Source organism: Bradysia coprophila, unplaced genomic scaffold (genome assembly GCF_014529535.1).
Source record: "Bradysia coprophila strain Holo2 unplaced genomic scaffold, BU_Bcop_v1 contig_396, whole genome shotgun sequence".
In the NCBI taxonomy this organism is placed as follows: Eukaryota; Metazoa; Arthropoda; class Insecta; order Diptera; family Sciaridae; genus Bradysia; species Bradysia coprophila.
The window spans coordinates 48,043-66,608 of NW_023503653.1; the positions used below are offsets into that span (position 1 = coordinate 48,043).

Here is an 18,566-nt window from a genome sequence, read left to right on the forward strand (position 1 = left end):
GGGCATGTCATCTTTCGTATTTACAGTTACTTGGAACAAACCTAAACACAACGACTTACGCGGAATATTCGCCACAACAACACCAAAAATGACGCCTCTAAATCGTTCCAAATTCACCAATAGATGCAATTTGACGCAGACGAATTCAATAGGTTTCTTCCAAGTAACTGTAAACACGAACTTTGACAACCCGAACAACGACAATTTCATCCACAGCAACGTCGCTTACGCGATTTACACAGAGATATTATTGAGGTTATGGTTCTATGGATGAAATTTGACAATTCATATGGCCTTGGAACAAACCTATACGTGTACAACATGACGGAGCTAAAATTTACCTGACAATTTGGTTGGGGTAGGGTAATCTCGCACACCACACAAATTCATGGTGTGCTTGATTCACCTCTAAGTGGTGAATCTCGCACAGTCATGACATGTCGTAAAAGGACGCATACTATGATCGCGTGTGCGAGATTCCCCGACACCGTTTGGTTCCGTGTGTAACTGTGGATTTGCATTACCTTCAGTTATATGAACACTGATTGGTTGCGTCAAGGTAAATATAGTGTGGAGGTAATGTCATATATAACCGAATCAGATGTGCGGTGTCACAAAAAATCGATACAAACGCCATCTCATTCCTTCGTTAAAAGCAAAAAAAAAGTAGTAGAAAGTCGGGCCATCTGTTGTGAGATAGCAAAAACATTTTGTAAAACACAAGTAAATCGTAGTCAACCATTTTAAAAAAAGATGTCAGTCGCATCGAACTTATGTGCTAGGCCGCGTGTCTGAATGGCATTACCTGCGCCCATATATTTGCTTGGGTTGCAAAGGCACTGTAACAAAAATTTTCGACAATAATCACAACTGTGACATTGTTTATTTATGATGAGATGACATAGCAGATTTGGTGATAGCACAGACACACACATGTAAAAATTTAAAAACTTGATAATAATCTTTTTCATACAATCTGTGATGTCTGTTTCACAAAATTTGTCTAAATCGTCAATATTTGTGTGCCACCAGGTTTCGTGGATGTTGTCATGGCCTGTTCTTTCAGAATCTTTGAGAAAATGTGCTGCTATTTACATTGTCGAATTTTTGAATTCACCGCTATGCGGCGTCTCACGACGTTACTTCTCTTGGAGGTTATGATTAATTATGCTGGCTGTACCGGGTTTTATGGTTTTACTGCATTTTTTCCGGGGATGTTTGATGTTGGTTAATGTTTTGATTTACCCTAATACACTTTGCAATAACATAAATGATATGTTAACGAAAACTATGACAACACAAGAGATCTTATTAATGACGACTTGTAAAGCAAGACACGTATTATTTAACAATTCACGCCGTAAGTGCGGTCGAAATTCAAAATGGAAAGTGCGGAGGTCTTTCTAACGTAGCGTCATTTTCATACAAGGAAGCGTTGAAATGTATTTTTCGGTTCACTTTTTCATCGAATCGTTCACTTAAAATTCAAATTTTAGGCATACTTACGGCGTGAATTATTGAAGAAATTAGTAGGCTACGCCTATCTTTGGACATTTTACTTTGACAGTGAAAAATTAGAAGCCCTTGTGGAAGGGGAAGGGCTATAATCCAATGAAAATCTAAAAAGTTAGAGAATTGGAGCGAGACAGAAAATACCCTCTCTAGCAACCAAACTTATTCCTTATTCCTTTGTCCATACACTGTTGACTAATTTCTAATTTTACATGTAAAATGCAAAGGCTACGTTGCATTCTTACCACCTTAATAAAATGTAGTTAGGTTGCTAGAGAGGGTATTGAGCGAGACCAAATTTTGATGTCACTCACCATCAGGAGTGGAAATAAACTTGCGGAAATATTTTCTCAATAGGTGAAATTTGGAAGTAAAACTCGTGTCGCTTTGGTCGGCTCTGTCAGCTGGTTTATTTAACTATGAGTAATTAACATAATTAATAACATTTAATTCTAAATTGGTATAAAATGTGCAAACCCGTGCTTGGTTTTAAACTGATCTCATCATAAGAATGTAATTTTGGTGGGTTTCGTCTGTTTCTTTGTTTTATTTGTTCCACTACATACAAGTAGCGTTTGTCTTTACGATTTTTCAATTCCACATGTACGTGTGAGTGAAACGACACTCTTTACGCTTTTTTTTGTTGAAACGGAAAAATCATTTATCGTGTAACGGCAATCATGTAGAACGATGTGGAACAATTAAAACTGTAGAACGCTAACCAAGTACAAACGTTAATTGAGTTGAGTTTATGGAAAATACATTTATTGCATACTGTGTGTGTGTGTGTGTGTGTGTAATATGACATACGACTCGAATATGTTATAATCGACATGCACATTTACTCGCGCAAGCACTCGTATAAACTATGGAGAATGGTAATGAACTTATTATTGCTACTACCATGAAAAATTGTCATTTTTCGGGCATTTTGCATTGACAAACCTGTAAAGACATGGATAGGAAGTTGGGGACATTTAATAAACAAACTTGCTGTTACTACTAATTATTTCAAAACTTTCAAAATTCGACTCAAGTTCACTGATCGGCACGGTCGACCGGTTCATCATCATCTTCGTCGTCATATACAATGTGAGCTTTTCGATGATTGCGCTTGGCCGATGTTTTTGATTGTCCGACTTTACGCCGATGTCGTGGCGCTTCATCGAAATCGTATTCGTCACTTGTAGCCATACCGTTATTGAAATTCTCTAAGACTGGCACATAGACGATTCGGGGACGACGAAATTGATGATGATTGCTGGCATGTCGCTCGATGCGAATGCCGTCGTCAAGTCCATCATAATCTTCATCTTCAGTATCGAATTCAACATCGGTTGGAGCACCGGCATAAGGATTCTCTTCGATGTCTTCCGTCGTGCAATTTCGTATTTCAATGGTTCCATTATCGGAAACCACTTTACATTTCTGCAATTCTATCGCCCAATCATCGGCCACATGATCAGTTTTGTTTGCAGGAGCAGTTGATTTTACCAAATCGTAATCCGCATCTTCAACATCGTCGAAATCCAGTTCTTCGTCCTCAATTTCTTCGTGATGGCGACGTTTATGGTCGTAGCGTCCACCAAAATATCCGTATCCGTATCCGTAGTCCATAGAAATGGGATATGGGAGGCACGTTCCCACAATATAACATGGAGGAACGTGATAAAATAATGGCCTGAACACTGGTCCTTGTCGATAAAGTGGACCGTAATCAAAACCGTCATCATAACAGCCATCACAATCGTTGTTGTTACTATCGTTAATGGTATTATCGTCATCGTAATGATCGTAGCACCCATCACAATTGGAGCTGTATGAATGTGATTGTCCACAAGCGACGTAAGGCCACTTCCGTGTATGAATACATTTAGGTGGCTTTGGCTGCGGAATATATGAAATTTTCTTATGGCAACCGCTACTGGTACACCGTCTCCGGGCTTGCACGTGAACAACCTTAGCTGTACATATTCTTCCACACATTTTTTCTCTGCGGTGGTGACATCTTCGACCGTTTGATGTGGATGTGCAAGTTTTTGGATGTACAACGTAACAACACGATCCGTTAGCATTGACCCCAAGTCCAAATTCACCGCCAGTTTCATTCACTAATTGCATGCCACCATCCACGGTCGGCTCCGAAACCGCCGAACTAGTGGTGTTGATAATATTTGTTAAACGAATCACTGTCGTAACGTTTCCAGCAGCATTGATAGTCTGAAATTTGTCTACAGTCTGATCGTTTTCAACGATGATAGTACGGTGACTCTCGTCGGTACTGTTGTTGGACGCTATCAACTCATCCACATTGATTGGACAAACAGGACATTGTGCTTGGCAATTTTCATCATCACCACAGCCGATGCGACAGTCGAAATTCGCTCGTTTACAGTTTTCTTTAATAGATACCAGTGATTCAAGGTTGTTCTGCGGACAGGGTGATTGCCGTCGTTTGCGTACATCATTTTTTGATTCGTTGTGAACGCATTCTTTATACGCCTCGTATTCGGTTTGGTTACATGCACTCTCTTCCGATTCCAGCATGCATGGGTCGGGAGCTGTCTTTGCCAATTTTACTATAATGAGAAGAACAGCGACTTTGGTGATGAGTTTCATCTGGAAAGATTGAGAAGAGACAATACTGAGAAAAGTGTTTCGATTGAAAATTGAATAAATTTGAATTGAAAGTGGAATTGGGTAAGCAGAATGTGGAAAATCGGTAACGTAAAGTAATGTATCATGGGCGCGCGTTAGCATATTTGCAAATTAGCAAATTTTTTTGTCGTAGACTGCAGAACCATATATACAGCAAATATTGAAGTTCTACAATTCAAATACAAATGACTCCAAATTACCATTAAAAAAACTAGGCGTCCGTACGAGTTCAACGAGCTATCACACGTTCTTGCAGCTTAAAATTTGGCCACGCAAAAAATCTTCCAAGAAGCCCCATTTCCATACATTTTGGTCAATTTCAGTACTTTAAACGAAATGAAAAAATCCTACGTTACTTTGTTAGTCCGTCCGTCCGTCCGTGTTTCCTATCTTCTAAAGTCTTCTTTAGATTTTGTTGAAATTTTGGGAGTAGATTCTAGTCGTCAGACATTCCAGAAAAAAAAATTTGGGGGGAACCGGCCTCGTTTCGGAGCTAGGGCTCCTCGAAGTTCCCATATAGGCCCCATATAAGAACACCTTTAAGTGTGTGTGTGTGGATGGGAACAAATTTGTTCGCTTTTGGTATTTGGTGAGCTCTGCTCGCCTCAATTTTTTTTCCTAAATTTAATATTTTTTTAAATTTTTAAATTTTTCAAAAATTTTTAAATTTTTGAAAATTTTCAAATTTTTCAAAATTTTTCAAAATTTTTCAAAATTTGTAAATTTTTCAAAATTTTTCAAATTTTTTAAATTTTTCAAAATTTTTCAAATTTTTTATTTTTTTTTAAATTTTTTTAAATTTTTCAAAATTTTTTAAATCCACTTTGTGACGCAAATTTTTTTTGGTAAAACTTTGTTTCTAGAATTTCTTTGGTCAAATTTTTGCTGTTACAGTTTTTATGTACAAGCGCAGAATGCGTCACCTCCAGCGATATCAATTGTTTTGGAAGTATGCACAGGGACTTGCGTCACTTTTACTCTTTTGAGTGTTTTTGACTGATTTCACTTTCATGCGTTATTTGACGCGTGGATGCATTCTTTAAACGGGGAAACATTTTTGTAACGCGGTAAAATCTTTGATGCGTGAAATTTATTTTTGACGCTTCTGAATCCATTAGTTCCTATGTAATCCGAATTTAATGGCAATACAACTAGAGAACGGTCAAGCAATACGTACCCTGACGAAAATTTTTATTTAAATCGAAATAGGTTTCTTGTATGAGCGATGTCTGAAAAACAACTGAAACAAATTCATGATTAAGTTTCACTGTCCTCGACTGTAAATGAAACAACAAGATGCTCTATGACTACGCTCTATGTTTGTAATATCACGATAGAAGTCTACAGCTATAATTGTTGGGAGGGATTCTCCTGAAAAACAGCAGACCGAAATCGGACGCATTTTCCATTGGAATTTTTTATATGAGCCCAGTAAGGTATTCAACCCTAGAAACCAAAACCACTTTCAAACAAAAATCTTCGAAGTTTGTGTGGCTAGTGTGAGGTGATCAAAAACCGAAAACATGCACTTTTCTTACAAAAATTTCTACAATTACATGAGCCATACGTCGTGTGGGGTGTCATTGGAGAGATAATTGAATGTACTTTCAAGGCATATAGGGTCTTATTGGGTTTAAAATTCATCCGCACTGAGATATGTACAGTTAAAGTTTTCAACCGAAAAATGACTGAAAACTTTTCTTACAGAAATTTATCGAGGTACACGAAACGTACATGGTCGTGTGGGGTGTCATTAGAGAGGTAATTGAATGTACTTTTGGGGCTTTTGGGTTTAAAGTTCATCCACACTGAGATTAGGGATGGGAGACGTTCAAAATTATCGATAATATCAATCGAAAGAAATTATCGATAATCGATTAATCATATCGTTATCGATAATTTAATAATTATCGATAATTATCAAAATATCGAAATTCGATAATTATCAAAATATCGATACTTTGATATTTATCTGAAAATTCATGATAATATACCGATATATAGGAATATATCGATAAATAACGGATTTTCGGACCGAAATATCGATATATCGAATTATCGATATCTTGATAATTATCAAAATATCAAAAATTATCGATTATCGATATTTTTTTGATAATTTTCGATAAAAAAAGTCGATAATTATCGATTATCGATAATTGATAATTATCGATAATCATTTTCATTATCGCCCATGCCTAACTGAGATATGTGCAGTTGAAGTTTTCAACCGAAAAATGACTGAAAACTTACACTTTTCTTTCAGAAATTTTTTGATGAACACGAAACGTACATAGTCGTGTGGGGTGTCATTAGAAAGGTAATTGCATAATATACTTTCAGGGCAAATAGGGTCTTATGGGGGTTCGGAAGCATCTACGATAAAATCTGAGAAGTTGAAATGTTTAAGCGGTAATATTGCATCGTAGATGGTAGTAAACTTCCATGACACCACACACCACCATGTACGTTTCGTGTACCTCGAGAAATTTCTGTAATTTTTTTGAAAGTGGTTTTGGCTTCTAGGGTCGAAATACCTTTCTGGGCACATAAAGAAATTAGAATGGAAAATGCGTCCGATTTCGGTCTGCTGTTTTTCAGAAGAATCCCTCTGGAGTATCTGGCATTTTAGTTTTTACAGCATTTTGCATGTGTAGATAGCTAATGGTGCAATAAGCGGAATCTCCTAAATCCTAACGTCCAAAACGCATTCGTTCGTTTTCTAACCTAATACAATTCTGAATAGATATCGCAACTAAAAATTCAAACGAAAATTGTTTAATAATCGCGTATACTCTGGTGTAATTAAAACACAATGGCTATGATATTTCCAACGCAAGGCTTATCATTTTGTATCTACCGACCTAAATAGATAAAAAAAATATTTTAAGAAGAAAGCACACATGCTCGTTTTTACATATCGAAAATTGTTATTTACTGTTAAGAGCATACATTTCTGCTTAGTTTGTTGTTTTATCAATGATATCTGTTGACACAGGTCCTTTAAAAAGACGTTTTGACCGAGGTTCTGAAAGAACAGGTTAAGACAACCATTAGGGCGGGTAACATGAAATTTATTAAATCCACTCAGTACAAATTGTGTGAAAAATCCAAAGTTCTGGAAGAACCGGGTAAGACAATTTTGAGTTCAGGGCATAATTTCAACTTAACAAGTTGACTTTTCACACAATATGTAAATCGCCCAAAACCACTAACAGTGGAGGTGTGACGCAAGTCCTGTTATCCACTTACAAAAGAACTGATATCGGTGTAGGTGACGCTTACAGATTCGACACGCGAAAAGATATGCGTCACAAATGGCAGCTGATGAGGAAAGCACGCGAAAGTTTGATCAACAAAAATCTTACCAGAAAAATTTTAGAAAGAAAATTATAACAAAAAAATTGCGTCACAAGGGGCAGATGATTCGGCTTTCTTCCGTTTTAATTCCATTCTTTAAATATATTTCACAATTTTCAAAATTTTCCTTCCTCAACATCTGCCACTTATGATGCATTTTTTTTGTCATAATTTTCTTTCTAAAATTTTTGTTGCCATTTATGACACCTCTGTCACACTGTAAGTGGTTTTGGGCGATATCAGCTCTTTTGTAAGTTTTGATTTTTTTGAATTTGGTCGCAGCTAATAGACAATCATATTGTGCAGTTTGAACGAAAATGTTCTTCTTACAAAACTGTAGAACTTTCTCTTTGATCTGAACCTTCCTGCTTTCATTTGACGAAAATCGAAAATTTTACTAAATTCAAAAATCGATTCTTGGAGAAAACCATCAAACACGTGTCGACTAGAATGTGAAACTCTATAAATTTGTCTCTTAAACGAACTTTCTATCTGCCATATTTTCTGAGTTATGGGTCCCATAGTTCAATAGCTTAAAACGCTCATAGCTCCGAAATTATGAGCTTTTATGATAATTCCTTCAAATTTGTTTCTTAGAATTACGTCCTTGACATACCCTAAAAATTTCAGCCAAATCCACCGGTAAATTCAAAGGTTTCGTTGTAACAAAGTGACAAAGCGACAAAGGAACAAAGGTTGGTAAAATTCATCTATTTCAAAATGTATGGAAATCAATTTCTTCATACAAATTTTCAAGTTTTGAAATTTAATATCTCGGCCAAATCTTAACCTTATGAGGCGTGTCATAGCTCGTTGAAATCGTATAGAAGCCTAGATTACCAATAAAATAAATAGAAGGTAGTAGGAGCGGAGGGGGAAAGTCAAAAAACTTGTGTATATATGTTCCTCAGTCAAATTTTTCAGTGAGAACGGACTTGCGTCACGGCTCTTCACTAACGTAGGGTCATGATAGTGTGTTTAACAAATTTGATGCCACCCGCCTTCGTGGGTATCGAAACCTGCTTGGAAAAATTGAAGATATTTTTTTTATTAAGTTGAAATCGTCTCATAGATCTTTTCAACCTATAGTTGATGATGATGATAAATTTGAGAAAAATTTACCAAAACTAAGCCATCAATATTTTCATTTAAATCGTAAAAATCAACACCTGACACACCTCACTTAGTGCGAACACTTTGAAATAAAGAACACATTTGTATATGGGCAAACATCAGAGTCATAATCTTTGCTGTAAAAAACAAAGCATCAAGAGTAAATATTGGGCTAAAAAGTCAACGATCTCTGTTATGGAGATACAGTGACACAATAGTTTATATTTTCATAAAATTATGATCTACAGAACAGACATACGACTTTTAGTATTTTATCTTTTCCGAAAAAGATCACAGATAGCCCCAGCTTCTCTTTTTTCTAAGTTACAAGCACTCAAACTGGATCTCCTCGACGTCGTATAAATTAGGTTTTACATCTTCGTATAATGCTTCTGTATTCCCCCGATCTCATGTCAGAAACTGTGATCATTTGGTCTTTTATAATACGTTTGTTCCAAGGCCATATGAATTGATCAAATTTCAAAATTCATCCACAGGTTATAGTTCAATAATATTTCTGTGCGTAGGCGACGTTCCTCGATTTGTATAAAATATCGCGTAAGCGACGTTGCTGTGGATGAAATTGTCGTTGTTCGGGTTGTCAAAGTTCGTGTTTACAGTTACTTGGAACAAACCTATAGGTTTATTCCAAAGTCATTTCGAAATGTCAAATTTCATCCATAGAAGGCAACTTAACCTCAACTGTGTTGACGTTTAGGCTATGTTCATCTCTGTGGATGAAATCGTTGTCGTTCGTGTTGTCAAAGTTCGGGTTTACAGTTAATAATTGGAATAAACCTATAGACTACGCTGCGCTTCTATCGACAATTTTTATTTTAACGATTTGGAAACTATGTACCGAGCCGAAGGCGATAATCGTCAAAAGGTCAAAATAAATATTTTGGACAGAGGACAGACATATCGAGATTACCAGACTCGTCCTAGGGAGATAAATGAAAGATTATCGTTCCATGCAGATAAAAGGAAAATTCAGTACAAGGGTGTGGCCACTTGGCGACTTTTAACTTTATTTTCATTGAATGAGATTTTTTTTGTCGTAAAAATTTGGTTACCGATATATTGAGGCCTTGCAAAACAAACCCACCGGGAAATGTATGACCAGTAAGCCAATTTTATATTCTAATGATTTTTTCAGTTTTCTGAAGAGTTTTTGAGGATTTTCTTTGATTTTGATAATTTTCTAATGAAAGAATTTTTTTATTCAAAGCATTTTCTATCGACTGGCAGAGAATTTTCAAATTTGTCTTTGGTTCAAATCAACTTTCTTCAATATTCTAACGTTACTCGTCAATAATAATTCTCTTGAAAATCGCTTTTTACAGTGAACGACATCTCAAATGTCTCACTGTCATTTTTTTCAGAGAATGTCATTGTGAATTTGCAATGACACAATAAAATTCTCAGAAAAATTTGACAGTGAGACATTTGAGATGTCGTTCACTGTATCGATTTTCTCTAGGCTTGAATATTTGTCGGATTTTTCGAGCTTGTCAGAGCCAAGGTCAATATAGTGAGAAGGTAATGCCATTCAGACGAGCGGCCTAGCACATAAGTTCCATGTCAATGACATCTTTTTTTAAAATGGATGACTACGATTTACTTGTATTTCACAAAAATATTTTCACTATCTCACAACAGATGGCCCGACTTTCTATTACATTTTTTGCTTTCAACGAAGGGATGAGATGGCGTTTGCATCGAACTTTCGTGCCACCGCACATCTGATTCGGTTATATATGTCATTACCTCCTCACTGTATTTACCTTGGTCAGAGCAATTGAAAGATAACCTACACACAGTGCATTTCTACGTTAACGTCATCTATGCGCGCACATAGCAAGTATGATTGAGGTAAACAAATTGTTCAGAATGTGTTTTGATTGTTTATCACACGGTAAGTGTGTGTTAGTAGATCAGCTGGTGCTTATTCTGCACATGGAAAACTTTTAACAATTGTAAAGTTTATTTTTATAGACTTTTAAAAGAGAAAACCGAAGACCAGTTAATTATAACTTGCCTTGTGGTACTTGTCATTGAATTTTTGCATATATATTTTGACAGATTCCCCAAGGCAAGTTAAAATAACTGATCTGAATTATATTTACTTCCAATGCCTCCTTTTCTCTATGGACAATTAGAGAAAATACGCGTGTCGCCAGATAAAATTATCACCCGGAAAATAATGAAATAATCATATAAATGCCACTGAGTCAGTTTTTGAATTTCAGCTAGGAAGGTTGTAACAAATTTTTTGCTTGCTTCGCCACGGGCTTTTTTTTGATCCTTTGTAGAATATTTCTACAATTCTCCCTTCGAGAGTAACAGATTCTTAAGAGCTATCCAGAATTTTGATCCAACATCAATTAAGGAAGAATTTTATTGCATTTCAGCAGCATCTCAATTTTAATTTTCATTTCAATACAAAATCGCAAAATAGAGAAACTGACAGATCGTAACAAAGAAGAAAAAAACTCTCTCTGACGTATAAATGTACACGACTAATGGCGTGGATTCGAAGCGGTGGAATGTACAACTATTCGGTGAAAAATATAAGAAATTTGTATTTCACCGACATACAACCAGTCGGACCAGACTTTAGGAGATGATTTTTTCATTTCAAAAATTGACCCTCGGTCCAACTTGAAGCCACACCAAAACCACGTTTAAATTTGTTAAATTTGTTAAATTTTAAACTGCTCGACGTAATCGGAATTGAAATTTAGTTTTTTATGTTGGTATATCTAACCAAAGTACAGACTGACACAAAGCGACGTAAGTATCGAATTTCTCTTGTTCAAAATGGTCAAAATGTCATATTTGAAAGGAAAAGGCTCGCTGCACACTAGGGTGGGTCGATATTAAAAACTTGAAAATCCACACCTAGTGACATGTGTAGCTGGCCAAAACTAGTCAAACTGCATCATTACTTTTTCTTTTCCGAATACTTTTGAGTACCGCACTATAGATTGAACGGGTCTGTCAGGCTTCTTTGAAATTTTCATAGAATTTTTTTTTGAAAAAAGCTTTTCAAAGCCTTGTAGAGGCTGAAATAGACTAAAACAAACAAACTCAACTTAATTTGAAAAAATCGGTGCAGTCGAAGTGAAAAAATGTACATTTTCTATAAAAAATTGGGGGTCTGTCAACTTTGAACCATAATGTACAATAAACTTCCTCAAATTTGATTAAATCTTTCTGTTAGAGTTAGAATAGGTAAAAACGACAATGATGGATATTGTCGGAATGGCTCAGATTGATTATTACCGAAGTAATAGTTCCAGAGGACTATTAGAAAAAAAATTCATGTTAAAAACGTCATTTTTCGAAGCAGTAGATTCTGTTGTTAGAACGAAATATGTTCCTTCGAATCTACTACTACTACTACTTCTACTACTACAACGCTACATAAATGCATTTCAGATTAGTTTGATATTTCCAAAAATCTCTCACACAAGTTGTGCAAACATTGAAAATTATATACTAATCATGTCTTTGTAGAGACCAAATTATTTTAAAGTGACTATTTGCACCGTGTGGAAATAGCTAAAGTATTATACAATGACTATTTGCACAATTTGCAAATAGCATCAACCTATTTGAAGTAGAACAAAATCAATTCGATACCAACGTCGCTGTGTGAAGCTCCGATAAAAAAACAAATTTGATAGTTTTAATAATCATCAATGTTCCCAGTCAATTAAGAGTTTCTAGTCAATGGTATTTTGCCATAAGATTTGAATACGCCCTAGCGAATTCAAATTTCCCGCCAAAATGTCATAGACTGGGATCTTTTAATTGACATGGAACATCGACGACTTTTAAAACTCTCAATAAATCTAAAACTGTGTTTTCCAGAGATGAACACACTGTACCACCGCGAGACCCAAAAAAAGAGACTTTTTGACCGTTGAAAAAATTTGTTCTCTGGCGACTGATTATAGTGCGTTGTCATTCCTTATGGCGGAAAGGTGCTTAGTTTTGGACCGGATACTTTTCAGATATTAATCCTATTTCACAGCCAAGTGGTCAACATTACCCTAAATTTTAAAGTGGTCGCCATTCCCCCACTTTTCCCTATATTGTCGCAGAATTCCGAATCAACCTATATCTCTGGTAACCTTAACAATGTAAAATGATCATTATCTTGCTGTTATGCTCGAATTATTAACAAGTTATAGACATAGCCAAACGATGATTTCTTAATCTCAATAATTTTACTTGAAGCACCCTTTGACACCTGCGATAATTTTCATTTTCGCAGGGCTTCGCAAGTAAAATACGTAATTTTTGGGGAGATTATTATTTTGCCTAGAGTGAGGTTTGTAGCCAGAGCTATAATCCCTTGTTGCGCAATGTACTATTTTTATGCCTAAATTGCACTTTAGAAAAGCTCACTTGTTTGTCAACATTTCAGTATAAACTGAATGCATCCAGCAGGTCACGATTTTTGAACGATCAAAAAATCACAGATTTTAACTTTATTTATAAGTCAGTTCTTTGTTACAAACTAAAACTGTATAAAATGAGTGAAACGAGTCCAGTTTATTCTCCTTTTTTTGGTGTAATGGGCTCTGCTGCAGCTATAATTTTTAGTTGTCTTGGCGCTGCTTATGGTACCGCTAAATCTGGTAACTTTTATGTAAAACAACTCTTTTATGCTTGTACAAGCTAAACGGTTCAATTCTTAAAAGGAACTGGAATTGCCGCCATGGCTATCATGAAACCTGAACTAATTATGAAAGCAATAATTCCGGTGGTTATGGCGGGTGAGACAGGTCCACGCTTTTTTGTAAAACGAAACTAATTCCCACAAATGCCGTTCCAGGTATTATTGCAATTTACGGGCTAGTTGTGGCGATTTTGATAGCCGGAAAATTAGAACCATCTCCGAAATACACGCTTTACGACGGGTTCATTCATTTGGGTGCAGGTCTTGCGGTTGGATTTTCCGGATTGGCTGCTGGTTTTGCGATTGGTATTGTTGGTGACTGCGGCGTTCGTGGTGTCGCTCAACAGCCCCGTCTATTTGTTGGTATGATATTGATCCTTATCTTTGCTGAAGTTTTGGGTCTATACGGTTTGATTGTGGCTGTCTACCTTTACGCTAAGTGAATGACGAGAACTAACTGTTATCCAAATTTTGTCGAATAAAGACATAATGGTCGGTGTTATGTGTGCGAAGATTGTTGAAATTATTAATATTTTTGGAATGTTGTTATGGATGCGTTAGTGGTGCTTCAGAGTGACATTTTGGACATGAGTGGTTCCTAGATTTTGGGATCCCCTCGGACTTCTCAGGCATTTCTTCTAAAACGAGTGATATCCCAACAAAAACCTCTAAATAGCAAACAGTGACGCTGCCATTGTGTTTCAAATTCTAAAATGCGAGATGATGCGTTCAGCTTCGACACTTTTTCTTTATTGACAGAACCAACGCAATTCAAGCTTGAGTGGCACTCTAAATAGGGTACTTCAACCTGACAGTGTGTCACACAACTGTAAAAATATTTTCATGCAATCAGTACTTTCCGCAGCTGCCCACTATGATCACTTTTGCTTGAAGGGTTAATGTGACCCAAGTCCTTCATCTTACTTACAAAATAACTGATATCGCTGAGGGTAACGCATTGTGCGTCGTACGCAAAGGTTTTATCAACAAAAAATTCACTCACAAAATTTATGAAAGAAAGTTTTACAAAAAGAAATGTGCGTCACAAGTGGCAGATGTTGAGGAACGTATTGTTAGGAAAATTGTTGAAAAATGTACTGAAAGAATTTAAACGAAAGAAAACCGAATCATCTACCATCCCAAAATTTAGGTACCAACCTCGGAACACCACACTTATGTCGAAAATAACCCAAATCCATCAAAAAATTTCATAGAAGCTAGAAAGTGCCAGAGGAATCATCTGTCATCCCAATATTTAGGAACCAACTTTGGACCACCTCATTCATGTCGAAAATAACCCAAATCCATCAAAAAATCCGATGGAAGTTACTAAGTGCCAGAGGAATCATCTGTCATCCCAAAATTTAGGAACCAACCTTGGAACACCTCACTCATGTCGAAAATAACTCGAATCCATCGAAAAATCTGATGGAAGTTAGGTAGTGCCAGAGGAATCATCTGCCATCCCAAAATTTAGGAACCAACATCGGAACACCACACTTATGTCGAAAATAACCCAAATCCATCAAAAAATCTCATAGAAGCTAGAAAGTGCCAGAGGAATCATCCCAATATCTAGGAACCAACTTTGGACCACCTCATTCATGTCGATAATAACCCAAATCCATCAAAAAATCCGATGGAAGTTACTAAGTGCCAGAGGAATCATCTGTCATCCCAAAATTTAGGAACCAACCTTGGAACACCTCACTAATGTCGAATATAACCCAAATCCATCGAAAAATCCGCTGGAAGTTAGGAAGTGCCAGAGGAATCATCTGTCATCCCAAAATTTGGGAACCGACCTAGTGGAAGTTAATACTTAATGATCCCAACAATTCCCACCAAGAAATACATCCCAAAACAACACACACCATTCACCACATTAACATCCATATCATGCAACAACATATACAACTCACACACACACATAAAAATTGGCTTTTATATGGCATTTGTATGGAGACTTTGGGGAGCTCAAGCTCCCAAGATATGAGTTTTTTCCAATTTTTGAAAATTCCATTCTTATTTTTGGGCCAATATTAGCCTATAACCAAAATCTATAGAAACGTTTAGTAGTTGCTGGATCCACTTTTCCATAGGAACTAACTGACTAACTAACTAACGTAGGCGATTTGCGTTATCTGAAAATTCGAGATTTTGCTTATTTTCATTCAAATATCAAGTTTTCGAACTTCAATATCTCGGCCAATTTTGAAGCTGCAGTAACGTGTGATAGCTCGTTGAACTCGTTAGAGTTAAGGGGAAGAAGTCAAAAAGGTGCTGTAAATATGCTCCGCCGTCCTCAAAAAAATTTTGTTAAATCATTTTTGGTAGTGGACTAACATCACGCCCGCTTACTAACGTGCGTATGGAAAATGGTGCCAGATTTTTTTATATTTCCAAAATTTGTTTGATACACTAACCCGTTTCAGTACTTCATTTCGAGTACTACTCATGCTTGAAGTGCGTTGGTGAAATCAATTTTTTGAGAATCGAATCTGAAAGTGTCACCTCGAGCGATACCATTTATTTTAGAAGTTGAAACAAAAGGGCTACGCCACTCTGTTTACTTTAGAGGTTTTTGTTGGGATTCTAGATAGTGACGACATGAATGACCTAAAATTTATTTAGAACCGCTCATTTATCTATAATCCGATCCGAACACTACAGAACCAATTCCACTTTTTTTCGTTTATAGCTGAAGTCATTGTGTCTATGTGAAATAGAAGCGTTATCTCGAACTAAAGATTTTAAAATAGATTTGGGTCGTTAAGTGTCATTATTGATGATGAATACGTTCGGCCCAATTAAAGGAATTCCACGGTTGTTGTTTTTGCTTTTTTTGTTTTGGAGAGAACAAGAACATGCAAATGATTCATCAACATCAAACCTTTTAGGGATGGAAATTTATATTCTACACATAAAACTGAAAAACGAAAAGCTGATGTTTGCTACAGCCCTGATGAGATTTCCAATTCTCAGCAAACTTACAATTTCAATGCTGCACTTCACACTTCAAATTATAAATAAATTTAACGGAAATTAAAATAAACAATTTAAGTATCTACTTGAGATTTTGAAGATTTGTCAAAAAAAAAGTTATAAGAAAATTTATTTTAAATTGGAAGAGACATTTAATCACTACACCGACTCTTAATCGAACTGAAACCACTCGAAAAAAAAGTTATATTTCGCCAACAAAAAAAAATGTCTTATCTATTGTCACTAGGCTAACGAAATTAAATAAATGGTAAAGAATTTCGGCAAGATAAGCAGTCGGAAAAGGTAAAATACCTAGGTAATGTAATAGATAACTCTTACGTGAGAGATATAACACATAAATGTATACTGTCATACTGTCAGAGAACTCAGAGATATAAAACATTTTCTGGTTCGGAGTACACAAACCCAACAATTTTCATTGTTTGGCCAGCAGCACAGAAAATCATGGAATATCCCATTGGTAGATTAACATTGACAGACTATTTCTCGCACTCTTACACGAAATAGTAGATATATCATTACTCCCTCGAATTTTTCGCTTAATGTAATAGGCCATTGACATGGTCTCTGCTGTAATCTACTATCGCCCAAAACCACTTACAGTGGAGGTGTGACGCAAGTCCTGTTAGCCACTTACAAAAGAACTGATATCGGTGTAGGTGACGCTTACAAATTCGACACGCAAAAAGATATGCGTCACAAATGGCAGCTGATGAGGAAAGCTCGCGAAAGTTTTATCAACAAAAATTTGACACGAAAATTTTTAGAAAGAAAGTTATAACAAAACGAGCCATCAGAACAGTCGGAGCGTTTGCTGCGACTGAGCCCCGCACAAACCCGTATATCTATTGCGTACGTCACCCTACTTTGACTGTAAGTCTAAATGTGTACATCTTAGAAATTGCGCATTGCGCAATTACGAAGCCCCCCCGTACGACGTTCCTTTCAAAATTTCAAATCGCCCTACAATTTTATTTTTTTGAGTATAAATACACATAGGGCCTAGTATCGCCTTCAGTCCGAGGACCCCAATTTAAAAAATTTTTCAACTACATTCTATTCGGCCTTTGATTACCTTCCAAATCAAACAAAAATTACGAAAAATGGATGAAATTTACTCGAGTTATATGTAAAATACACATAGGGCCCTAGTACCGTCCTTAGTCCGAGGACCCAAATTTACTTTTTTTCAACAACATTCTATTCGGCCTTTGATTACCTTCCAAATGAAACAAAAATTACGAAAGACGGATGAAGTTTACTCGAATTTTTTATGTAAAATACACATAGGGCCCTAGTAGTGGCCTTAGTCCAAGGACCCAAATTTAATTTTTTTTCAACAACATTCTATGCGGCCTTTGATTACCTTCCAAATGAAACAAAGCTTACGAAAAACGGATGAAATTTACTCGAGTTCTATGCAAAATACACATAGGGCCCTAGTAGCATTTCACTTCTAAGGCCCTAACTCACGGTCCACTCACCCGATTTTAAAAAGCTTTTTTTTCCTGGTTTGGTATTGACAATTTGCCGTGTCATTTACATTTCCATCGTTTATTTTGCCATAAATATCACCAAAAGACCTTAAATCACTTAGGTGGCCCTAACTCACGAAGGGCCGACCCGAATATGCCCATCTTCGAACTTAGCCTCACTATTTCGACTATCTTTCAGGGAAAATTTTTGAAATCGGATTTGATTTACTCAAGATATCGACGTGACGGACAGACGGACAGACAAAATTTTTATTGCGGATTCGTCATCTATGAACATAGGCAAACACTTTGCCCTTACCGTCTGCTTCGAATTCGATCAATTACACACGGCATCGTAATCCTATAAGCCCCTTTGTACTTCGTACGGGGCTAAAAAATTTGCGTCAACAAGTGGCAGATGATTCGGCTTTCTTCCGTTTGAATTCCATTCTTTAAAGCAATATATTTCACAATTTTAAAAATTTTCCTTCCTCAGCATCTGCCACTTATGACGCAATTTTTTTTTTGCTAAAACTTTTGCGTTCTTTCCTCATCAGCTGCCATTTGTGACGCATATCTTTTTGCGTGTCGAATCTGTAAGCGTCACATACACCGATATCAGTTGTTTTGTAAGTGGATAACAGGACTTGGGTCACACCCACACTGTAAGAGGTTTTGGGCGATATCAGTTCGTTTGTAAGTTGTGATTTTTTTGAATTTGGTCGCAGCTAATAGACAATCACATTGTGCAG

The 18,566-nt window shown here is 36.4% G+C and overlaps 2 protein-coding genes across 2 annotated transcripts; one reads left to right on the forward strand and one right to left on the reverse strand.

Annotated features, from left to right (window-relative positions):
• Positions 1-1,898: 1,898 nt before the first annotated feature.
• Positions 1,899-16,524, reverse strand: LOC119082218. Its single transcript, XM_037191673.1, has 2 exons — positions 16,328-16,524; positions 1,899-4,131 (listed from the first exon to the last, which is right to left on the reverse strand). Exon 2 carries the CDS (start codon positions 4,129-4,131, stop codon positions 2,551-2,553), a length of 1,581 nt encoding a protein of 526 aa, XP_037047568.1. The 5' UTR covers positions 16,328-16,524; the 3' UTR covers positions 1,899-2,550.
• On the forward strand, positions 13,101-13,845 carry LOC119082220 (V-type proton ATPase 16 kDa proteolipid subunit-like). Its single transcript, XM_037191674.1, has 3 exons — positions 13,101-13,292; positions 13,356-13,430; positions 13,490-13,845. The coding sequence occupies exons 1-3, from the start codon at positions 13,187-13,189 to the stop codon at positions 13,774-13,776; spliced, it is 468 nt and encodes a 155-aa protein (XP_037047569.1). The 5' UTR covers positions 13,101-13,186; the 3' UTR covers positions 13,777-13,845.
• Positions 16,525-18,566: the final 2,042 nt, after the last annotated feature.